Here is a 25962-nt window from a genome sequence, read left to right as displayed (position 1 = left end):
ATACATTGGGTTTTTTTTTGTTTTTGTTTTGTTTTAGGTAGTACTGGGAATTGAACCCAGGGCCTCATACATGGGAAGCAAGTACTCAACCACTGAGCTACATCTGCTCCCCAGAGAGAGTTGGTTTTCTTGTTTGTTTTGCGTTTAGGAGGTACTGGGATCAAACTCAGGACCTCATTATGGGAAGCAGGCGCTCAACCACTTGAGCTACATTCGCTCCCAAGTGCATTTGTTTTTTTGGTGGTGTTTGAGGTATATATATTTTTTTAATTTTTCTCAACAGTAAATTATAAAGCATTTATTGAAAACTGGAGTTGATTAATTTTAAAAAATGAACAAGTTATAGTCCTTGCCCACACAAGGCTTATAAAAGAACAGTGAGCTGGTGCTGAATAGTGAATTCCATGAGCAGCCCAGTATGGAGGCTCACAGAGAGAGTAATGAATCAATACATTTGGCAGTTGATCTCATAACATTCTTTTTAGACCTTTAACCCAAATCTCATTTAATTTAACCCAAATCTCATTTAATTCTGAAATATTTTAGTGAAAATTCTGTAGACCAGACTGAGGGACAAAGAACAATTTTGTACAATTTTTTTATTATATTGAATTTTAATATCTGTGGGCATGAATTTTCTAATAACAGCATTAAAAATCATTTATCTTTTTTTTCCCCCACTGCAAAATACTTTCAATCATGTTATCTTAGATGATTGAAATTATCTATGGGGAAGGACCTAGGTTTTGAAAGGAAACCTGAAATATTTAAAAATTTTAAATTTTAAATTTTAAAATATTTCAGGTTTTCATATTGTATTCCTGATGATTTTTGTTTATATAATGAAAATCTCTTCTGCCCAGCAAATCCATCTAGAATCCTGAGCTGTAATTTAATTCATATTCTGTCAACTGCTGAAGGATTTGTTTTATTTTTTCTAGACCTTTGGTGTAAATATTTCATTTACCATAAGTCTTGTATTTTTCTTTTAGAATCATAGAATTGAACTGGAGAGTAATCTTAAAGTTTATGTGATTCAGGCTTCTACTCGTCACTGCCCTCCCTCCTTTTTTTTTTTTTTAAAGACAGGGAAATTCCCCATCTTAATTTAGTTATAGCTCTATAGGACTATATAAGAAATCCAGATTTCTTAGCACCATGCATTCTCTATTAGCCTATAATATAGTTGCTTTTTTCCCTTTTCTTTTTGGTGGAGTTTGTTTTGTGTTTTGTTTGGAGAGACTTTTGTTGTTCATTTTTTAACAAGAAGCATAATTGGTGGTAGTAAATATGACTACAAGTTATTTGGCAGACTGTATCATTCATGTTTTTTAAAGACATGTAATTGTATTTTCTAGTAAACAGCCATATGCCATAGTTATTAAAAACTACTAGAGTTAGAAGTGAATGTTGCAATTATATAGTGGCTCTAAAAATAAAACATTACTCTGGAACCTATGAAAGGAAGTGTTACAGAAATGTGACTTTAAAAATAAATGTTGCACCACTTTAAAAAAATTTCTTTGGGATTAGGTTGAATATATAAGAAAAATTATTGGAATAAACAAAAGGCTATACATTCTAAATAAATGTTTTCTAAAGGAAAAAACATTTTTTCTTTGTCTTTGCATGTTAACTTCCGCAGACCTGTAACCTGTGCAAATATCCAGCACTTCCCTTGTTTTTATTTTAGATATTTCCAACTATGAGTGACCTCAGAACAAGATTCCTGGTTTCTGTCACTCTGTATATAGTATCAATCTCTTTTGCACATAGTTTTAGGATTTTTAAAAAGATTCTCATCCTTTTTGAATCATTGTTAGTTTAGAAAGGAAATTGAATATTGCTGTTCTTGAAATGCATTGATTTTAAAAGCCTTTGTTGACTTATAAAATGTTATGACTTTTAAATATTGTAACTCTTAGAGTGTTGGTTTCTTAATTCTCAGAACTTAAAACTTCCTAGGTAGCTCTTCTCCCCACAGGTTGATATAAGTAAGAACCTGAACTTTTAATAGTTCTTACTCTAATTCAGTAGAAACTCTACCTGTTATTACACTATACATATTAAAATAGAATGATGCTGAAATATTAGCATTAATTGTGGAAGTATAACTACTTATATTTGGACCGGCTCATGGTAAAATATAATTAAAATCATCATCTTTAGCCTCTTCAACCTCTCTTAGTTCTAGGTTAAAATTACTTTTTTTCATTATTTTGTGTACATATATTTTTATATGTCATCACTAAGGGACAATTTACAAAGTGTCCTTTGAAAGGACAGCACAAAACTTTACATCTTGACCGTCTTCCATTAAATGAGGCAAATGATGTATAAAACCATGATATATAAATTATTAATTGAACTCTGTTTTGTTCCTTCTCACAGTCACTCAAAATATATTGTCTTAATTTCAAGTATTTTTCTTTTTCATCCTTTCATAAGAATTCATTTTGTGGTGAAAATTATATAATTTAAAAAGCTATATCAAAGTTACTCATGGAATGGGTTTTTATTACCAGACTCTGTATCACTGATATGTTCACTTTCAAATCTTTTAATATTGTAGACATTTGCCAATCTAGTTTTGTTTTCTTAAGAGTTTTTGAAGTGATAGAATGTCAAAGCCCAAACTTTTCTTTATTATTAATATAGCCTGTTGTTGACATTTTTATTTTATTTGAGCTTTGCGCATAAGGTGGGTCTCTAGATTATACACAAGATTTGAAATTTATATAAAGAAGTGAACTAAGTAATTGTTTCTCCTTTGAGGTGAGATGAGTAAAGATTACATTTTCTACCCAATGAAACTTCATTAACATTTCTTGACTAGAATTACAGGGCAAGTGTTAATTTTTGTTTTAATTCTGTGGTGACTAATGCTATTATCTCTCTTTAATCATACCAATAAAATATTTCTGCCCTAATTTCTTCTATTTTACCAAAAATAGATATTTAAAGAATGGTTTTAAGTAAGTGGGGAATTAGACCCTAATTTTCCATGTTTTCATAATTTTGCCAAGTTTTTCATCTAAAGCATTCTATTTCAACAGAAAATTCACCTGAAGGAGAAACAAAGGGGAAAGAAAACTAGTTTGTGCTGTTTTTAGCTGATTAATAAAATTTGAGAAGCTTTAATTTTTTTTAAGTCTGTGTTGTGAAGTTTTATTTTACAGCTACCATATTTATTGCCACAGAATCAGCACTGTTGTTTATTTGGTATCACTTACATGCATGCTGAATTTTGTCATATAATGGTCTATTTACTCATATATTAGTACTTACCTTGTACTTGGGGGTTCTGGCTTGTGGGTTGCTGTTCTATTTACATATTGTGTGCTCTTTTGCTTTGCAAAAAGCCTCATTCAGTTCTATTGTGAGGCTTGGATATTTGTGTCATTGGTTAAGAATTTGGGATCTACCAGAGAAGCGCTTAGTTTTTTTGAGACTTTCAGTTAACCTCTTGCTTTGAATGCTGGGTGGGTGGGCAGACATAGAGTCTGGGTGTGTATCCCCATGTGATACACCTTAAGCATGAACTTCCAAGTCCTGTTTTCCACCATAAAAATCCAGATTAATTTTATTCTACTTGATAATACCTGTTATAATATTTTCAAAACAATATTTACTAGTTTTGTGGCTAGACTTTAATTTCCTCCAGAGTCTTTTGAGTAAAATTGACTTGAGGAAGATATGCCATATTTATCATGATGTGTCTTCATCCTAGCATAGGACAGCAAACCACAACAGTTAATCTATAAACAATCTTAATCCTAGGTTTGATAACAAGAATGTATCTGAAAGGACATGCATACCTAACATTGGCGTGATTTAAAATGGAAAAGAATGTTCCATCCAAGCCTATTGCCTATGACAAAACTTGGAAGCTTAGAGTATCTTTGTCATCCCTTATCACAGTATGCTGAGTATATAGTAGTTGGTCCTCAAAGGTTTGGGTTTAAACCCAGGTAACCTGGGTGAGTATAGTTTGCTATGTGGAAGAGCCTGTGATTTTCTATAGATTTCCTCTTTTGCTTCCAGTGTTTGTTTTAGTCGCTATTAGCAAAAGGGCATGCATAATATACCCCAGCATGAACCTCCTTATGTCAAAAACTTGAATAGCACAGTTTTTAGGATCACAATGAGTATAAACAACTAACACTTATTGTGACTAAACTATGGGTCAGCCACTAGTGTAAAGTATGCTTTGACAAGTATTTAATCCTCATAAAAACTATAAGGTCACAACTATTATTAGCTCTATAGATTGAAATAAGTTCCCTAAGGTCACATTGCTTTTAGTTGTATAGAGCCTGGATTTGAGCCAGGCAGACTCAATTCCAAAGCCCATTTTCTTAACCATCGATCATAGTGTTTCCCTTGCAAAGTATACTTGAAGCAATTTATGTCTCCATGTTAATCAAACTGAAGTATTCCAAAAAAATTAAAGGATGACAGTGACAATAATTTTAAAGAACCTTGATAGAATTCAGAGAACCTTTATAATTAAACATGGCTCTCCTGCAATGAGTTTGTTTTTCACTATAAGGGTTATATAAGGTGGACAGTGTCTTTATCCCTTATCACCAATATCCTGTGAATTTAATATGTGCATACAACTATTTCACCCATAGGAAAGAAATTCCTATTTCCAAAGATCCCTTTCCTACAGAAAAATAAGTGTGAATGGAAACCATTGTGTTTTTTCAGCAGATAATGATCTGACACAATCAGATTTTCGTTTTCAAGTGTTTATCTCGGTGGGGAAAGTAATGAACTTCACTTGCCTGTAGAAGATAAAGTCAGTATCAAACCTTAGTTCTATTATAGATGTGTTTCAAAGTGCTTTTCATTACTTAAATTTTTTCTTGTATTACCCTGTAATAATAAATATAAATGAGTATGTTGGCACTAAAAGCTGATGCTTATTGTAACACTTAAGGCTTATTATAAAATCATTGTTTGCCTCCTCTAAATGTCTGTCAGCTAACCTCAAATTATTAAAATCGTTATAAACTCTGACTCCTTAGAGCCTTTCAAAGAACTAAAAGTAGGGGTTTTTATTTAGACATAACAGTTCTTTGTTATGGTTTGGAACTGGATTTATCCAAGAGCAAATATATCTTCACTTCTGCACTTGTTTTTAGGATAAAAAGTTTCTTTTGGAAACCAATAAAATTAGAATGATTCAGTGATGAAAAGATTAAATTTCTGTCCTCTTCTAGAACTATGTATTCTTGTCTTTGTGTTTTTGATTTTGAACTTAATGACAATGTTAAATATAAGCAAAACCACATCACAGGAATATGCCGTGTATACTGGACTATGGAGAAACAATTATGCTGTTAAAGTATATCTTAAAAATGACTTCTCCCTATCCCAGTGCCCTTACTGGGCAAATTTCTCTAGCAAATTGGAAGTTTTATTGTAAATATACCCACTTTCCATTTAAATTTCTCTCCTTTTCTTACAATATTGCATTTGTAATATTGTAGTGTGGTTCAGGAGTAGACAAAAAGTTCTTTCCTTTTATGAAGCTACATATGTGGCTATAGAAGCAAGTGGCCAAAGGTACTCTTCTGGTTTCCTGGTTTCCATTTGAGTATTCTCAATCCCTGTTTTGCTTGTTATGAAACAATTTTTCATCCCTTCTCTGTATTAAATTTTATTTTCCTCTTCAATTCTGGTACTATCGATGTCCCCTTCCAGTGTTCCAGGTTAAATCACTGTATATAAATGAAAATGCCTAATCTTTAAAAATTATTTTATTTATTGCCTTTTTTAAGGGTTTCTTTCTACTAAAATCCAAAGAGTTTTATCCCTAACTCAGCATTTCATTAGTTTTTGTTTAAACAGCACACAAAGAGAACTAATTCAAGAGTCAATTTAATTTGATGGAGTAGTTCAGATTGTATTTAAACCTTAGCATTATTGTTCATTCATTGATAATTCTTCACACAACCAATATTTATTTCTGTAATATTATTCCATGTAGATCTAATTCATTTAACTGCTATAAAGAAAGTGAATTGCAAAATGATATATATCGTATGAAGCCATTTTTATACATTTATAACAGACTTTAATGAGGCACAAACAATGTAGTTAAAGTATAAGAGTATGCACCGCAGTCTTCAGATAAAACCTCTTTCTGTGAAGAAGAATGGATGTGGAGGGAATGGTTAGCTGTATCTTTAATGTTTTATTTCTTTAGAAAATTTAAATTCTTCACACAACCAATATTTATTTCTGGCCTATTATGTGCCAGAAATTAACAAGGTGCTTAGGATATTAAAGGGTGAATGAGACAGACAAGTATGGTCCAGCTTGTGGTTGTAGTCTAGAAGGGGATACAACAGATATTGCATAATTACCAAAATAGTTAAAATAGTTATGTGATTTATTCATACTTGCACATGAAGATCTAATTCATTTAAACTGCTATAAAGTGAACTGCAAAATGATATATATCATATGAGGCCATTTTTATACATTTATAACAGACTTTAATGAGGCACAATGTAGTTAAAGTATAAGAATATGTACTCCAGTCTTCAAATAAAGCCTCTTTCTGTGAAGAAGAATGGATGTGGAGGGAATGGTTAGCTATATCTTTAATGTTTTATTTCTTTAGAAAATTTAAATTCAGTTAAAATAAATGAAAGAGGGTATAACAAGACCTCGTTTGGTCTGGGTGGTTAGGTATGGTTGTCTTTCCCAGAAATATAATTTTTGCAGGAGTTATGGGAAGGGTGAAATAGGATTGATAGGTTAGCCTGGCTTGAGGATCCTGGACAGGAAAGAGTTTAGCATGTTTGAGAATAATGAAAGCAGGCAAAATACCAGGAGAGACGGGTGGAGATCAGTCTTGGCTGAATCTTGGAGATAAGACCATTTCCTGGAGGGTGGGCATTCTCTTTTTTTAATGTATAATTGTTAAGATGTCTTAGTTTTTAAATGCAGATTCCCAAGGACCAACCCCACAAATTGAGTTAAGGGTCTGCCTTTTTTAAGTACCCCAGGTGATTCTGCTGTGTGTAGTCTTTTAAACATAGTTTGGGAAACATTTACGTAGGGTCTTAGAGTGTACTTCAATGAAGTGCCATGTGAAACCTGAAGGCTTTTAAGAAGAGAGTCCCATGATTTGGTTTTTAAAAATTGCTTTCTGTAGAATGGATTAGAGGGAGAACAAAGTGGAATTTATGGGCCTGAGATGAGATGTATTGGTGGTTTGGAGGAAGGTAATAGAAGTGAGAGAGGTAGGTAGATGTGAGATGTGTTTAGGATATGGAATTGGCAGCACTTGGTAATAGTATTTGGTGGGTGAAAAGGAATGAGATATCAAGTTGACTACCAGGTTTTTAGTAAGCAACTGGGCAGATGCATCTGCACTTACTAAAATGGAAAAGGAAAAACTGGGAGGATGGGAAGGAATTCGTTTAATTTTGGCTATTGTAACAATTAAGGACCTGGTTTTGGCTACATGTATTAAAAGACTGATTTAAACAAATAGGGGTTTAGTTATCTAATAAAAAATCTGCAGTAGATATTCCAGGACTAGTGCCATCAGTGTTCCACAATCCTTAGCATATTGCTTTATAGTTACAAGATAATTTCTCCACCTTTAGCTTCACTTGTATGATCAAAGTAGGAAGAAGAAAGTCTAGAAAAGAATGATACCTAAATCAGGGAAATGGAAGCTTTCCCAGAAAACCATCTGATGCTGTAGCGGCAAGGAAATCTAAGGAAGTTTTTTTATTTTCGTTGGGCACATTGCTGCCCTAACAAAACCATTTTTTTTTATACGTAAGGGGAGTGGGGAGTGGATAATGTGTAGGTGATCAGCAGTGTGCCAAAGGTAACTTCTTTTGATTTTTTTTGTGAGATATCCCAGTAGTGACATTTTGTAGCCTGTTGCATACAGGTCTAAAACAGTGGTATAAGCTGGAGTGGTCAGCATCAATATAGTAGCATTTGAAACTATGGGGGTGCATGGGATTGTTCAAGGAAACAGTATAAGTGAGAAGGAAAGGGGACCTAAGACAGAACTTCCATTTTTAATGGTACAATAGAGTAGACAGGGTCCCCATCAATGACCAGAGAGGAGAAATTTGGGATAGTGTAGTATTAGAAGTCAAGGGAAGAAAGTATTTCAAGAAGTTTGGAGCAGTCAACCGTACCAAAGCAGGTGAGAGTTAAGTAAGATGAGGGCTGCCCATTCACATGGTGTCCTTCCTAGTACATGTTAAAATACCCTTTAATTTAGTAAATGTGATAATAGTAGATGGTAGGGTTGTTCTATGTTTTGTATGTGGGGAAAAATTGGCAGCCCCATGTTGGTAACTACCCACACCTTTTTTCTTTTTTCAAAAACATTTATTGACTTAAGGGATCTAAAGGTCAGGGAACTATTGGGCTAGAGTGGTGTGACTGCTGATAGAAAAGATCCAGTAAAAAAAACAGGAGGTTGAAGATACAAGAGAGAGGCAATGGCCAACAAAGTGAGGTACCTGAAAAGAGATGGGGCACAAGTGGAGGATTAGCCTCGGTGGGAGGAAGAGCACTTCCTCCAATGAAACAGGTCATTAGAGAGAGAGGTAGGTTTAAAGACATGCTGGGGGTAGGTCAAAGGAGTTTCTGTCCATTGGCTTCCATTTGAGGAGTACAGAGGAAGGTTTTCTGCTAAGAATGAGTTGTGGAGTTGAAGGTAGGTTTCAAGGTTTCAGGGGCATAGAAGATAGGAAATGGTTGTTCCTGGAGAGTGGGAGTGGGAGCTGAGTAGGGAACAAAAGGAATCTTATCAATATATGGCATCGTGGTCTGTTTTTTCCCCCCATTATCCTGTGGCTACATCCAGGGTTGGGTTTGTGTTTAGACAGGTAGGAGCTGCAGAAGAACAATTGGACAAAGAATTTTAGGGCACTGGCTAGAAAGCAATTTTTTGTGTATGTGGTACTATCAGGGCTTGAACTCTGGACCTTATATGTGGGAAGCCGGTGCTCAATCACTGGGCCACATTGGCTCCCCAGAGTTGGCTTTTTCATTTGTTTGCTCGTTGTTTGTTTTGTTTGTTTGTTTGCTTTTAGGAGGCGCTGGGGACCGAACTTGGGACCTCCCTTGTGGGAAGTAGGTGCTCAACTGCTTGAGCCACATCCACTCCCTGGAAAGTGATTTCAGTGACAGGCTTTGGAATTGACTTTAGAATCTCCCTACATAAAAGACATGTTTTTAGGGTTTTTGTTTCCTTTTAGAGTTTTGTTCTACTTAACATTTTTCAATATAGAATACACTAACAAGTATATAATTGTACTTTATCCAGCCTCTTTGTTTCACAAAATAAAATATTACTGATATCAAGAAATATATGCTAAAATAAAAGATAGTTGCTAAACAGTTTGAAGATATGGTTCCTGTGAATGGTACTGGAGTGGTTATTTTTTTGTCTTTTTTTTTTTTCCTCCAATTTTACTTTGTTTTATTTTTGAGGGTTTTAAAAGTTGTTTCTCCAACAACTTCCTATACATACTTCCTGGAGAAACTTACCTTAATTTGAATAGTGATCTAATTAGAAATGGCTATCTAAGCACTTCGTAAAATATATACTACTATGGAAACATTAGGTATTGCTCTTGTACCTGTTCTGTGTAATCTATAAAGTACACATGTTGGAGTTTTCATTATAGAACCGTGAAATAAACATTAAAGAATGCAGACTTAACACTACTTTGGAACCAGTGAAAAGGAGGGATATCTTTTTAAAATCAAAGCAATCAGTAAGGATGGCTTGTGACTGGAATAATTATAGAATACTCCTGTCCATGTGTCTTTATTGATGTAGCAGTACTTAAGGCATGCTATGGAGAGATGAATCCTTTAACTAACTTGAAACCCAATTCTGCCTGTATTGCTACCAAAACTTTCCTCATTTTTATTGTTTGTTTTTAATTTACACCAGAGTCTTTGTAAGAATCTGATTTAAATGACCCTGATTTATTTATTTTGAAGTAATATGCATAAGTATTTAATTGTCAGTTTCTTCTCTCCCTGTCTTATTCACCTTTGATTTTAGGTTCTTTTACTCTTGGATGTTTGGATGAACTTGTTTTTTTTAGACATTATAATTGTAAATAAACTTGGCACTTTATCATGCTGGAAGTGTAGCAGTAGTCATCCATCTGAAAACAATAGTGTAAACTAATCTTCATGGAGTTATAAAAATATTTGTATGAGAGGAGGATGACCAGGAAGATGGTGAATGAGAAACTTTGGTAGTTGTCAGTACAATACAAATACTCATAGGTCTTACATATAGAGAATGTTCAAAGGAATAAATTGTTGCCTCTACCCTTGCTCATTCCTTTCTTTTGATATGCTGCTTACTTTTTTTTTTTTAAGATTTATTTTATTTCTCTCCCCTTTCCCCCTCTGTGTCTATCTGCTACGTGTTCTTTGCTTCTGTTGTTGTCAGTGGCACGGGAATCTGTGTTTCCTTTTGTCGCATCATCTTGCTGTGTCAGCTCTCTGTGCGTGCGGCGCCATTCTTGGGCAGGCTGTACTTTGTTTCGCGCTGGGCGGCTCTCCTTATGGGGCGCACTCCTTGCGCGTGGGGCTCCCCTACGCGGGAGACACCCCTGCGTGGCAGGGCACTCCTAGTGCGCCACAGCACTGCGATTGGGCCAGCTCCACACGGGTCAAGGAGGCCCAGGGTTTGAACCATGGACCTTCCATGTGCAGACACCCTATCCATTGGGCCAAGTCTGCTTCCCTGCTGCTTACTTCTTAATTAGGGATGCTCTTTGTCAGACCACACAAAGATATATATTTTTAATCAGGTTAAAAAAAAAAAGGAGGGATGCTTATGAGCCCATTCATATTCTTTCAGACCGTTCATTGGCATTTAGTGAAATAATATGAGCCACTGAGATAAATTGTTTGTTGTCAATGCTATAGCAGTTATATTTGCTCTTATTCACATTAACCCAGAACTCAAGTTTTATTTTTAGAGATTCAAATGCAAAGAATAAAGATAATGTCTAATTTTTTCTATTTGTTATTTATCATTGGCATACCAAATTGAATTATTTGTTTTGTTCCCTTATTTTCTCTCCATAAAACAAAACAAAACCTTAAAAAAAAACCTAATAGGCACTTATTTTTTCTGATTTCCTAATAAACTATTTCTTAGTTGCCTATTTCCTGATTTCCCATTACAACATATTTTTTTATGGGTATTGTGCTCTTGGCCCAGCAGATAACAGGGTAGTGGTTGAGAGCATTGACTCTAGTGTCAGGCAGATGGCTTGAGCTCTCACTCTGCCACTTACCTGCCAGCTTTGTTAGCTCCTTCAGTTTATTTAAATGCTTTGGCCTTTAGTGTCCTATTCTTTGAATACTAATAGTAGGGATAATAATAGTTAAAGCACTTAGCTCAGTCTAGGGAGAGTAGTTGCTCAATAAAAAATAGCTATTGCTGTAAATAATATCCTATTTTTTTGTCTTTTGTATGTTGTCATATTTCTTTGATATGATTATGACTTCATTAGTTTAAAAGTAAGTTATTTCAGATAAATCTACTCCTTGGGACATTTTGAAAATTATATGCTTAAGAGAGCTGCTTACTTAGCCAATCTAAAGCTGCCATTTTTAAGTTGCATTTTTAAGTGAATTTCTAAAAAATGTAAGTTCTCTGGAGCAAAATTTACTGTTTGATTTGCTCCTCTCTATTAAAACTATCATCAGAACCTTTGCATTTTTGTACACATTTGGAAATATCACTATGAAATTGCTGTACTGCTTTTAACATAAAGGATTTTCTCTAATCCTCTGATCATATCAGTTTGGATTAGTGTTGTCTATATATAGTATATTAATAACTATATCTGAATAAGTCATTGGAAAGCTTAGGAACATGTCGCCTCATAATCTGTATAATCATAAAGGTATAATTTTGTTTTACACATCCATATGAATATTAAATAAGCTCAGTAGTAAAGGAAAGAAGAAATATCTTTGACCATATATACTTGGTACAGGTTTATTTTTCTATCTTTGTCAACTGAGGCAGTTAATTTGCTCACAACTTGAAATTTTTCTTTAGCTACACTGTAATAGGTTTGTATTTTTTAACCTGACCTGAAGAAAAATATTTATGAAAGAAGGCTGAATGGTTGGTTACTTTCATTTAATGGCTAAACTAAATTGGATCTGAAATGTTGATGGTTTATTTAACAGATGGAGAAAAGTATCCATTCCACAGAAACAGATATTGCAGTGAGCTGGAAATGAGAGAGCAGTTTCTGTAAAACCAAAGGTAGAAACAGAAGGATGGTTTTCACTTAGCTGCTTTTTTTCATGAAAGCCTTTCCTTTAAAAAGGCCAAATTTGTCTCTGCGAAGACAGAAACTAAAGGTAAATACAAGGTAAACTATTGTTTTGCAGCTGAAAATAGAGTTGGAAATTAAATTGGGAGTGGGGGGAGGGGAGAGAATGGATAAATTGAACATGGCTTTAATTCCATGTTAATAAAATTGAAGTATTCCATAAAATACTCCCATTTCCCCTCCCTTCCCAGACGAGAGTTAAATTGCTATTTAATCCTTTGATGTTCTTCTATCCTTTGGATAACAGCCTGTCATCTTTTAAGGATTTGCAGCTTTGTGGTCTAGTTGGACAGAGTTGGGAATCCAGTACCTGAATTCTATCCCAACTACATCACTAATTAATATGTTATGTGACCTTGAGCCAAGGCACTTAATCTTAGTGGTTGTAATAAATAAAATATATCTATAAACATATTTTACTACCAGCCAGAGATGTTTGATAAAAACATTTATAACTTTTTAAAATGTTGAATTCTTCTGAATCAGTCACTATGTAAATATAAAGTGATGAGATCACATGATTCTAATCCTTGCTACATATTCATACAGAACTATCAGTATTTGGGAGGAATCAAAAGACACTTACACAATTCATCTTTTAAATAGATAAAAAGAACAGGAGAATGATAGGATTAGAAATTTAGGAATTTTGTGTTTTAGACTTACAGAATTGACAGAATCTGCAGCTGCTCTAGCTCTTTTGGGGGAAAAGATTTGCTGTACCAAACATGGAATCAGCAGGGTTAAATGAGCTCATATGACCGGAACATTCTGTCCTATGTTGTCATGACCTTGTACAAATAAAGTAAGATAATGTCTGATTCTGTCAGGTTCTACCAGAGATTTGATAAGGAAAATACAGTAATATTAGAAAATCTCCAATATGAAGGGAAAACTGATAGCATTTAATTTATAAATTTTTAGTGACTGTTTGTCCTAGTGGACTTTTTCCTTACTCTGGGAAAGCATAAACTAAACATCAGAGTGATTAATTTATGTAGTGGACTGTTGATGCTGTTTACAGTCTGTTTCTTTGTACTGAGGAATGATTCATTCCAAGTGATTCATAAAAACACAGGTTCCATGCCTCTGGCAGCAGTGTTAACTCATTTTCTGGACTGGCCTTCTTGACAGGTACTTTAAAATTTACTCAAGTATCCATTGGGGAAATAGGGCTGTGAGCTTTGATTAAGGGTTAACATACCTATATCCTTTGCAAGAGTTGGCTTGGGATTGAATGGGCCATTTTATAGGGTTCAGTTTGTTTGCTATCGTAGTCATTCCAAAGGGCATGCCAGTTTAGTTGGGAACATTTGTAGAACTCTCCTAGACCAGGAAGTGGACATCCTTAAATGAAGTAACACTTTTATCTGCTGTCTCAAAATAGTTAAACCAGTTTCATTTTCTTTTCTTCTACCCATATCTCATTTCATGTTTGATGCAAATCTTAAAAATACAGATGGCTATTTGCTAGAGTAAAGAGGCAAATTAAATGGTGCCTGTGCATGTGCTGTCTTACTAGTGTTTTTCTGTCTTGGAGAGAATGACATTGATTTTGTGATTAAGCTTCTGTGATCTTCTAATTTGTTTGAAATTTAGCTCTGCACCTAGCCTTTGGTTTTCATGGGAAGAATACTAAAATTCTAAGCTACTCTTTGATAATTTTCTTTTTAAGGCAAGCTAATGTTTTCCACCCTGATTAGTCACAAAACCTTTGTACATTTAAATTTTCTGACTTACTCTCATTTTATATTTAACTCTCTGAGCTGAAACATGTTTGTTGATAAAGTATTAGTATATACTCAATATTAACTGACTATGCTCTAAAGTCAGCCTTTTTTGGGCTTTACTTGTCATTAATAAGAAATTTTCTTTTAGAACTTCAGAAATATTGAATAATTAGTGACTGATAGACATGCATATAAAATAGAAATTTCTATTCAAACTAGCTTGGTCTCATTCAGAATTTTAAAAAGGAATGTAGTTCATGCATACAGTCACTGAAACAGATCAAGGATCTATTGCTTAAAGGACTAAAATACTTTAAAGAATAAGAACGGTGTAATTAACATTAATGGTATGTGCATTGGGATCCTGGATTTCTCTTGAGTACTGGGGAAGATAAAATATACACAAATATACTATGTAGTCATGTATGATAGTGTCTTAAGTGAGGAGAAAGAGGTAACTTTTGGCTTAAGAGATGGAAGCAGAGCTGACAGAGAAGGAGGGCAAGAACTATTGTGATTAGTAATGGAAGAAATTGTAGCATTGATGTGGAGAAAGTAGCTACGGTAGCTGCTGAGGGTAGGGAGAGGGAAGAAGAGATATGATGTGGGGGCATTTTCAGAATTTGGAGTTGTCCTGGGTGGTACTGCAGGGACAGATGCTAGACATTGTATGTCCTGCCATGGCCCACTGGGTGGACTGTGGGAGAGTGTAAACTACAATGTAAACCATTATCCATGTGGTGCAGCAGTGTTCTAAAATGTATTCAGTAAATGCAATGAATGTCCCAAGATGATGAAAGAGGTTGTTGATGTGGGAGGAGTGGGGTGAGGGGGGTGGGAGTATATGGGGACCTCATATTTTTTGAATGTAACAATTTTTTAAAAATAGAAAAAAAACATTTCAGTGAGAAGTGGGTGGAGAAAAGATGCTGTCAGAGGTGAATAGTATGACCTGTGGCTTAGTAGGAGGAGTAGGAGGCATATTCAGGGTTGTAGTGGGAGAAGAGACATCTAATGACTCCTTCCCTGGTACTGTGTGGGCAACTGGCAACAGGCTACATGTATGCTGTGACCAGATAGTCTGGGAAGTATGGCAGTGAAGAAGGGAAGTTTTAGCTAGTGCTTGAAGGAAAGACTTTGATTAGGAAACTGGATGTTCTCAAAAGGAGAGAAAGGAGCAAAAGGAATGTACACACTAATACAAAAAACAAGGATAGTAAGATCAATTTTGCTCCGTTGAAGTTGAGAAATATAATTGAGTATGAAGAGCCTTGAATTCAAGGCTAAAGAATTTAAATTTTATCAGGAATGATTTGGGAGTTCTTGATACCCCCTGCTTAGACTTAAGTCTTTAGTGATCAAAGCAGTATTTTTGAGATGATTAGAGGTATGTGGACAAGTTATGGGAGGATTGAATAAATTTGGTAAGATATTTGAAGATGTAAAAGTTAAAGGAGGTAGAGGAATTATTAATAATGATTACAATTGACTCCCCAAGTGCTATTAACAAATTGCATGTTTGAAGCTTTAAGGGAGAATATTGATTTGGTTAATCAATAGATATTTAATGAGCACCTATAATGTGTGCTAGGCACTGGGGTTACAGTAGTGAACAGAAAAGACAAGGCTGTACCCTCTTGGAGCTTACATTTAATGGGGGAAGAGACAAGATGTAAGTACAACAATATGTATATATGTGTGTGTGTTTATAGCATATATATACATGTGTATATATGTAGTAATACGTATTTGTAATGTCAAGTAATAAGTTCTCTGAAGAGAAAATAAAGCAAGCTAAGGGATAAGGAGTGATGACGAGGCTATGGTTTAGAGTCTAAGAGCCAACATTTGAGTAGAGAACTGAATGAAGTGAGGGAGGGAGCCTCACCACCTGGAAAAAGAGCATCCCTGGCAGTGGAATAGTAAGTAAAGGCTCTGCGTGGGATTCCATTTGGTGCAATTAGACCAGTGAGAAGGTCTTATGGCTGGAGCAAAGCAGCAGGGGGTAGAGATGTAAGGAATCACAAGCAAAATGTAACCAGGGAGCAGAAGAGTTAGGGTCTTGAAAGACATGGTAAAGAGTTTGAATTTTATTCTAAGTATGGTGGAGAGTCATTGTCTGTGTTTTAAAAGATCCCTGTGGCAAGTGGAGTCAAGCCCCAGAGGATCACTTAGGCTGCTGTAAGGTGGTGGCTCAGATGAGGCCTAGGGCATCAGTAATGGAAGTGGTATGAATTGGTGAGATTCCATATATATTTTGGAGATAGAGAGGATCTGTTGAGCTAGGTGTTGGGTGTGAGGAAAAGAAGAGAATCAAGGAGTATTCCTAGGAATTGGTGTGAATTAGAAAAAGCTAATTCCACTTCCGGGAGTAAGCAGATTCTCTCAACCCTTTTGTGTGAAGATGGTTCCTTTACTCCCAGCAGTGCAGTTGAATGCCAGGAAAATCCATTGCTTGATGAGAGGAGCATGGCTGGGTACTCGTAGTTGGACCTGTTGCTGGACATCCCTGTCATGGGCTCAACCTGTACTTCAAACCTATACAGTCAGTAGCCCCAGATGACTCTTGAGTTTTTGGCCAGGGTCAAAATGGGAGAGACTGGAAAAGGAGGCTGGGGATGGGTGGAGTTTTCTTTGGGCACGGTAAGTCTGAAATGTCCATTAAATCATCCCAGAGGCACTGTCAAGTAGGCCGATGAATTTGGATGTCAGAAGCTGGGTTGCGGAAGTGGTCAGGGCTGCAGAAGAGTTTTGCTATTTTTTAAGTCTGAAATGATAGCTTGATAATCAAGTGGAAATGTAGGCTTAGGGTCTGAGACAAGATTATGATTAAAGATGTAGATTGGGAAGTTATCCTGCCCAGAGGAATGTCTGAAGCTTGAGAGAAATTATGTTGAAGAACTGAAAAAGGATGAAGACTGTTTTTAGAGTATTATTAGGTACAGGAAACTGGGAAATGAACCTGTAAAGGCACACAAATGGGGGGGGGGTAGTGAATATGGCAATTCAGTGTCATGGAAAGCAAGGCAGAAATGGGTGGGGAAGTGTTAAGAGAGCTCAGAAAGAATCCAGGCTTAATAGGCTCCTGGACTTACAGGGCTTTTGAAAGTTGTAGGCTTTTTTGGAAGTACTGTTTAAAGGTAATAATGAGTAGTAAATTAATTTGCAAGGGATTAAAATATAATTTTAAGAAAGTATGCCTTGAAAGGGGGAAATAAGGTTGTGTTGGTTTTTCAAAATAGGACGAAGTTGTGTCTGTTTGAAGATAGAAATAAGGGAACTAGTGAAGGATCAGAAAATTGAAGATGCCAGAAACAAAGGGAGAAAGTGATTAAGTTAGGGGTTTGGAGAATGTATGTTTGAGGAAAGTCACAGAAATGAATATTCATCTTTTTGCTTTGAGGCTTGAAAGGAGGAAAAAACAGCTCCTAGAAACAGGTATTTTGCCTAAGTATGGGGAGGGATTAGGACAGTTTTTTTTTAATCTTCTTAGGAAAGTTGTGGATCAAGGTCATCTGTCTATTTTAGGGATTGCCTTTGGCATTACTAAGTGCTGAAGAAAGTATGAAATGGAACCAGTAAGAATTTTTTTAAGAGTCAAGGAGTAAGGAGACCAGTTGGAAATATGGAATATATTTTTCAGTAGCCTATTAGTATCTTGCAGCTGTGGCTCAAGACCACAAAGAAAAAATTGTAGATGCAGAATTGATCTGATTTAAAATGGAAGAAGCTACAGGTATCTGGAACTGTGGTTCTTAACCCAGTGTTAAGAACCACTGGGAACTTTTTTCAATATATTTTACCTTTTCCTTAAAATGTATCAAACTGAGGGATGAGTAGAACTGAAAGTGGGAGGAGACTCTGTGTGTGTGTGTGTGCGCGTGTGCGCGTAAACATTCTGGGTGATTTTGTCAATCTTGCCCTTAGCCCCACTGGGAGAACTGTTCTGGACTGTTAGGGTTAGCAGGGGGATAATGGAAGGGAAGTTGCTAATGGACTGAAGGAATGAGTAACGTGTTTGAAGTGTGATACTCAGGATGTTAATAGGTGTCATAGCCAATATCAGCAATAATAAAAAACAATATTTTGGGAGTGTGCTTCACTAGTTAAACAGCTTCCTGTACTGCAGAACTTTCCAGAGTCATTCATATGCTCATTAACATTCTAAGACGGGGATTTAGTATTTTAAGAATATATCTGACCACAGTACCCTTGTTTTCATGAAGCATCTTGTAGACTATGTTCTGCAGAATGCATTTTGAGAATGCAGAATTAAGAGGAGTTGATAGTGGTCAGTTCCAGTTAGATTTAAGAGTTCACAGGTTGTAGGAAAGAGCAAGCCATAGTGGTAAGTTTGTGTGGTATGTCCAGTTTAAGATCTTGAAATCACACTTCTGGGACTGTGATTCTTGGTGGAGAGCTAGTTTACTTTCTAGCCCTCAATTAAACTTTACTCTGTTTTTAACATTGGGTCCAGTATTAGTTGGATTATAATATGAATGTTGAAGATGAAAAATAGGAGACACCAAAAGTGGGAATTTATGAAGTATTTAGCAGCATTGATCAATAGCTCTTTTCTCAGTGTGGTGTTGGATAGTCTCCATGGAAGTAGGTCAGACTCTGGTTACCTTCAGAATAACTAAACTTTTTCCATAACTGTAAGAACAGGAAAGTAGATAATTGCCAAAAGAAGATATATTTTGAAGTCGTGGAGCACTGAACCAATAGCAGTGACTTAATATTGGGGCATTTTCCCCTTTTGAGCAGAGGTAATATAGGTCCTGAGAATGTCCCAATTGGCACAGCCTGAGCACTGAATGGAAGACTGTCTTTGCAGTGAAGTACAGCCCTGTTCTTAAGTTTAAGATGTAATTAATACTGAATGTTATTTTGTAAGGTTTCGAAAAAAGCCAGTGATGGGTGAGGGCAGTACTTGCTGGCAGGAACTAGACATTTATATAGTGTGATTTAGTTTTTAATGATGTGAGAAGAGATTTTATTAGTATCTGAGCCTGCTCTCGTATTGAAAGATATTAAATAGGAAGAATTCTAAACAATTTTCAGTTCCGACTCACAGGTCGCAAATTTCCATTATTTTGTGCCAACTGACATCATCTTTCCGTTCCTTCCCTTATATATCTCATTATCCTTCTTGTTGAACTTTCCCTCACACTCCTGCTTAAAAAAAAAACATTGTCACACATGTGCATTCTTTTAGTTATATATAACTTTTTGTGTGTGATCCAGCTGAAATGTTCAAAGCACGCAGAAAGTCATTTACCAATGACAGCTGTACCTTGTATGTTATATATATTTATTTTTCCCTGTGGATACCTGAACTTTCTTTTCTTCACAGGTAAAATCAGTGATAAACCTTTTGTTTGCTGCATATACTGGAGATGTGTCTGCACTCCGAAGGTATGCTGTTAACAGGGTGGAGTAGCATATGATTTATAGTTGTTTATTAAGTGTGCTTCTTGGAGAGTAGACATGTTAAGGCTATCTAAGGTCTCATGTCCCTTTAATAAAAGTGACACAAATAAAATTTTTATTAAATCCCCATTTCCAGTGCTTTAGGTCTGCTATCTAGTCTTGTCCTTTTCTACCTCCTGTAAAAGCCCAGTTCTGTTTTTCCCATTGGTAATTATACAACTTATCTGGCTAATAATATTTCTGTTTTTCGCCATCTACCCTCCACTCCCCATTTTTGGGGGGAGGGAAGAGGGTTGCAAAATAGGGACATTTGGTATCCTGCAGCTCTCCAGGTTTAGAAAGGCCATCTAATACTGTATATTTCATATAAGTTCTCTTACATTGGAAAAATGTCTATGCTTAATTTCCACCTTTGTTTTAAAATCTGATTAGTACTACTTATAAACTGTAGACTGTAAAATGTTAGAGTTTTAGTAAAAGCATATAATTTTGGAGTTAGTTTCTTGCCCTACTGAGGCATGAAACCTTTGTTAGTTTTATCACTATTCTTGAGTTTTGCACAATAACATAATTAAGCTTAGTTCCGTGAAAGAGGTTTTTTTCATTCCTTACCCAGAAAAAGCAAAGCTAAGGAAGAGAGTTGATGTGGCATTTACCCAAGATGCCTGTGTACTAATTGAAGTGTCTCAAGTTCTCATTAGTAAGCCGTGTGAAGAATGGCACCTAGCAGGCTTTAGAATAAACTCATATAGTAAATGTCAGTGTGAATTTAATGTTTTTTATATATAATGGATTTTAGCTATGCTTCCATTTCAGATTTGCTTTGTCGGCCATGGACATGGAGCAACGAGACTATGATTCTAGAACAGCACTCCACGTAGCTGCTGCAGAGGGTAATACGTAAACCACTCATCTAATAGATTTTTCCAGACTTAATTTCTACTCCATACTAAAATCTGCTTGTTTTTGTTTTGGATATAGGTCATGTTGAAGTTGTTAAATTTTTGCTGGAAGCCTGCAAAGTAAATCCTTTCCCCAAAGACAGGTGGGCACTCTTAGTTACTTCTAACTGTAACCTTGTAACTGGCCAAGTCAGTAGTTTATTATACAGGGTTGTAATAGTCATGTGATGGTACATTTAAGTCTGTCATATATATATTGGAAACTTTCTTGGAACTTGCTATGACTTATTGTGCAAAACTTTGTTTTTGCTGGATAGATTCTTATCTAAGAAAGGTTCCTTATTAATTATTCAGGTTAATTTGACTATTTTTAATTATTCAGGTTAGTTTGACTATCAGTCATACACTGTATGAAGAAAACAATCCTTTGTGTTTGGAAAGAGAAAATGGGAATTTTGTTCTTTTGGAGCTTTTAACCACAACGCATAGTTAAGATAAACATTTATAGAAGCATACTAAAAAATGTATAAGAAAATTACTGTCACAGGAATCTAAACTAAGTATTTTGGAGTTTGTTAAAATTCCTGGGTTTGGGCGGGGTAAGTCTTAGAAAGTTTCAGAGAAGTTGAATTTTAATCAGTGTTTTGGAAGAGAGAGGAGATTTGAAGGTACAGGAAAAGAAAGGTACTCTATTTATATTGGGAGAAATCTGCCTGGAATATATTCTGCTCCTCTAGTCTCCTTCCTAATCAATGTGGCAAACTGCTATTCAGACTGTGGTAAATTCTATATACCTAAAGTGAACAGTTAAAGGGAGGTGTAAGAATGCAGCTTACACACACATATATATTTAAGTAAACTCTGTTCATATACTCACACATTGTATAACAAGTAGAGTGAAGTAGTAGAGTGAATAATGTAATGAGAAATAAAAGTTCAGAAGAATGGAAAGAAAAAAATACTTGGGATTCAATATTTGAGAACTGGGGCTGTATTAAGTAACTTTGGAGCAAGTTGATTATTGTCTAGCTATTAGACCTTTCTGCTTACTAAAGCTTTGACTTTTTAATTTTTATTAGAAGAGTGGGTTTTATAATTCAGCTTGCAAGAAATGTAGAAATGTTATGTCCATGTTTGAAAATGGTTTGTTTTATAGGTGTTTAACACTTTGGTTATCTAACTTATTCCTATAGTTGTTAAAAAGCATTGTGATTAAAAGGATCTTTAATGGCAGTATTTCAAGACTTCATGTTAGGGTGACAATCCTCCCTTTTATCCCTATTATCAGTTCTTTTTAGAGCAAGAAACTGAAAAGACACCTCCATCCTTTTGTTTATAAGCCCAGCTAGAACCACTATTTTGGCATATATTAAAAGTACTGTGTTTTAATAAGTACATACACTATGAATGTGGAAATATAGGTACCCATCTGATATGCAAAAGTTAGCTAAGTAATTTGGTAAGTGGGTATTCATCTTATTCTAGAATGGAAGCTAGAGACCCAAGAAAACTCTTTTTCTCTATATCATAGTCAGTGTCACCTGAAATTAATAAATTGGCTTGAGAAAAATTAATGTGCTCTTTGATATTTTGCATTATTTCATAGAAGAAGAGTTGTAAAAAATGTAACTTGCAGTTAATATTCAATTTTTCTAAAAGGAAATTTAAGGCAGATAATTACATACTACAGAGGATGGTTAAAAAGTTTGTCCCCTCTTCCCCCCATCGTCCAAGTTTAGTGCCACTACCAAACTTTATCAAAAAATATTTTTTAAATGAGACTTTTAAAAGTCAGTTTCAAACTGTGACCTTATGATGGCAGGTTAAAGACAGAGGGAAAGGAATAAAGATTAGAAAAAAACCCAGAAGGTGGTAGAAGTGGCACAAGAAAAAGTGTGGAGTAAAACAGACTGGTAGCTATGGAGAAGTTAAATGACTTAAGTAGAGAAAGAGGGAAGAGAAGTTTAATAGTTTTTGGAATATTAGGGAACTAATTACCATACCCAACCCTTTTGGGTTGGCTTGTGAGTTGTATTGTGCTATCTCCTTTTACTTATGTCTTTCAAAGGCTATAATTAGCTGATTAACCCACTGTTGGCAACTCTTCATTAATCGGCTTTGTCCTCACATTTCTTCAGTGTATCACTCTGAAGAGCACAGCCCCAGCTTATTAGGGAAAGGGTAGTTATTCCTCTGGTTGTGTAGTGGTCCACCTGTTGCCGCTCCTGGCTTCCCAGTACTTCCTCAGAGGTGATTAAAACATCATTTCCTCCGGTGCCAATCTTGCTCCTCAAATGTATGGTTGAGCCCTAATGAGGGCATGGTTATTTCCAGATTTCTGAGACTTACTGTGATTTCAAACTGACAGCAACACAAAATTTCTATTAAAGGCAAGGATGATGGATGTTATATGCCTGAATTTTCTTTGAACATTTTATTTAAAAAACAGACATTTTAACCTTTTCATGAAGTTAAAATTAAAGAAAACTAAAGAAGTCTTTTATATCTGCCAACACTAGAACTTCCATCCTCTGCATAAGCACTTAGACATAGAAACAAGATCTTTTCATGAAAGTTATTTTTCTCTTCCTCCTCATATCCCAACTTGTCTGAGACCAATTTTTGAGTAATAAATCCCTTTTTGTGTTTGTGCTTTTTTAAAAATTGAATCTTCAGTTAAAATCTAAGAGTGCTGGATTATCATCTTTGTACAGAAATTACCTAATTACCCAGTCCCTGCTGTGCTACTTGTTTAGGTGGAATAACACTCCAATGGATGAAGCACTACATTTTGGACACCATGATGTATTTAAAATCCTCCAGGAATACCAAGTCCAGTACACACCTCAAGGAGATACTGACAATGGAAAGGAAAATCAAACCGTCCATAAGAATCTTGATGGATTATTATAATTATCTTAATCCCAAGGTTAAATTACTTACCTATTTAATTGTGGAAAATGATTATGAAGATGTGTATTTCTGTCTGGTAGTGATGTATATTTTACAACATTTGTCATTTCAGTGTTACTGGAGTTTTCTTCATTGTATGCACAGGACAAAGCTCTTTGGGAAAAAATAGAAATAAAACAATCTCCTCCATAATGTGAGCAGCAATATTTACCTCGTGGCATTGTATAATTTGATGTAAAAGAAATAGTTACCAGTGCTAGCTTAACTGTGATTTTCATGATTTATTTTTGTGTGTTTTGTGAATTTTCAGTTTATGGTAATGATCTGCTGTTATGCACTGATAAATTAAGCTTTGTTGTAGTCCGTCCAAATGGATAAAGGCTGCCTTTAGAAGCAAATAAGATGATTTTCAAGACTTCAAATATAGATTTAGTTTGAGTGTTTGAACAACTATATGCACTTAGGGTCATGTGTTTAAAATGTCTCCCATCACCCTCACTTCATGGTGTGAACAACTGTTAGTGGAATAGATTGATTTTGATTAGACTTTATCAGGGAATCTGTTTAAGATATGTTGGCGACCAAAACATGTGTGTGAATATAATACTTTTGAAAAATTTTCCTTTTTCTATATCCCATTAGCCCAGCCTCTCTTCCCAGACATTTAATCTATTTGCCTCTATCCTTTAACTGGGAAAGTGGGTGCTGGCACACTATGCAGTTTTCATGTTTTCCATATAAAGTCAGAAAATGCCTCATATTTTTGGCATCAGAGCTATTAACTATGCCATCTGTCTACAGAGATGAACCAGAGACAAATTACTAAGCTAAATACAAATTAATCAAATTCATCAGTCTAAAACATGAATGGATATGCTAATATAGGCTCCCTTAGGAAGATATTTTTCAGTTTCTAGAATAATTCCAGAAATGCTTTAAACTACCAAAGTTATATAATAGTATGGGAACTGCTACAAATAATGTTTGTTTTTAAACCTGTCAGTAAAGGTCTGCATCAAGATATTTTTCTCTTTGGGGGGGACTACTAAATCTCTCCAGTTTTCTTTGGATTCCCTATTGTGTAATATTTGGTGGGCTCTATATTTTAATAATAAGAGAACCACCATTTCTTTGTGTTGGGGAGGTAACTCAGGATTAATTGGGAAAGTAGGTTAAAGGGGCTGCAAAATCAAAAGAACAGGATATGCTAGGAATTGCACATATACTTTATCCTATCATACCTCAAAGAGATAAAGGGGATAAAGAGAAAAAGATTTCTGGTATTAAGCACACATGCACGCACACACAAATGGGCTTCTTTGAAACTGTTTTTAGTGAAATGAGCAGACTCCTCAATTACATGAATGCTAGTGATTACCACGTTAATAATACCAATTTCCTTTATTTTTTCCTGTCAGCACACACTGCTGCTTCCACACTTTATCATGCCTGATGGCACCTCAGCTACTTCAGCCAGCTTCCAGGTGCTTTGATTTTTTCTTCTAAGTTAGTGACTTCACCAATACCTCCCATTACCTAGCCAGCACCTCCTTTCATGAAACCACGGCCAGTATTCTTTAACTGAACTGCATCAGGCATGAAGTGCATTCCAGAGTGCATGCTTTTATGGGGAGAATGATGGGTGGGGAGACAGCCAAGTTGCTGCTTTGCCAATCCACAGATCTATCAAGTCATGAAGAGAGGTAATACTTGTAAAATGCTGCATAAGAAGCATATGCTTTTCCCTCAATGATATTATGGGTTAGACACTTTTTTATTGAAATCATTTGAAAATACTTTGCTCAAATAGCAGCTTGCTTTGTGACATTAAGTGAAAAATTAAGATGGTTCAATTATGTGGCCTGAAGATTACCACTGACTTGAGAATATTCTCTAATAAAAGAGGTTCTATCTATAATTTGGGAACATGGAGTTTTTTTCTCATACCAAAACTATTTTGTGAAACCATTATGACTGAGTTATAAATGAAGTATTTATGACTATATGTTCGTTCCTGCTCTGGATGTTTGTTGTTGGCTGGTAGTAATGAGTGCACTTGGTTTAAATCCTTGTGGCTGTTGCTATATGCTGCCATCATTATACTCCAAAGATCTTTTTGTTTTAGTTTTAGGCATAAATGTACTTTTTAGTTATCATGAGAATTCTGTATGTTCACGTTAATTTAAAGCTTTGTATACTTTTTTGTTTTTGCTGGTCTCAGTTCCAATGATCTCATCTTTGGGCATAACATGCTGTAACCCACCTACTATCCACACTGCTCTTTGGCTGCAGAAGCTAGATTAGCTATTGAGCATTTGAAACTGTTGTCTGTCTGGCAGTGACTGAATGACCTGATAATATTTAGATTCTTCCTGGGGTTACACAGCTATGAATGTATTTGCTTCCAGAACCTCCCATAAGTGAATCTAATCTTTGAAACTGTAAGTTGTAAGTATTCTGAAATTGGGAAATACTTCTTTTAAATGAAATCAGGAAGTGTTGCTTTTTATAGTGTAATAAATACACGTATGAAAAAAAAACCCGTGTGACATTTTTGTGGTACAAATGGTTCTAAGTATCAGGTAATAGGGTATTCCACTC

At 35.4% G+C, this 25962-nt stretch overlaps 1 protein-coding gene across 1 annotated transcript in view; it reads left to right on the top strand.

Annotated features, from left to right (window-relative positions):
- Nucleotides 1-25901, top strand: part of GLS (glutaminase) — a 73235-nt gene extending 47334 nt beyond the window's left edge. Inside the window, exons 15-18 of the mRNA XM_058300491.2 lie at nt 19470-19531; nt 20363-20439; nt 20528-20591; nt 23205-25901. Coding sequence (XP_058156474.1) covers nt 19470-19531; nt 20363-20439; nt 20528-20591; nt 23205-23361 — 360 coding nt within the window. The 3' untranslated portion in view covers nt 23362-25901. The remainder of the gene's footprint in view (nt 1-19469; nt 19532-20362; nt 20440-20527; nt 20592-23204) is intronic.
- The last annotated feature ends 61 nt before the right edge of the window (nt 25902-25962 follow it).

Source organism: Dasypus novemcinctus, chromosome 7, assembly GCF_030445035.2.
Source record: "Dasypus novemcinctus isolate mDasNov1 chromosome 7, mDasNov1.1.hap2, whole genome shotgun sequence".
NCBI classification, from domain to species: Eukaryota; Metazoa; Chordata; class Mammalia; order Cingulata; family Dasypodidae; genus Dasypus; species Dasypus novemcinctus.
The sequence above is the reverse complement of the archived record's forward strand: the minus strand, read 5'-3'. Positions and strand labels throughout refer to the sequence as shown.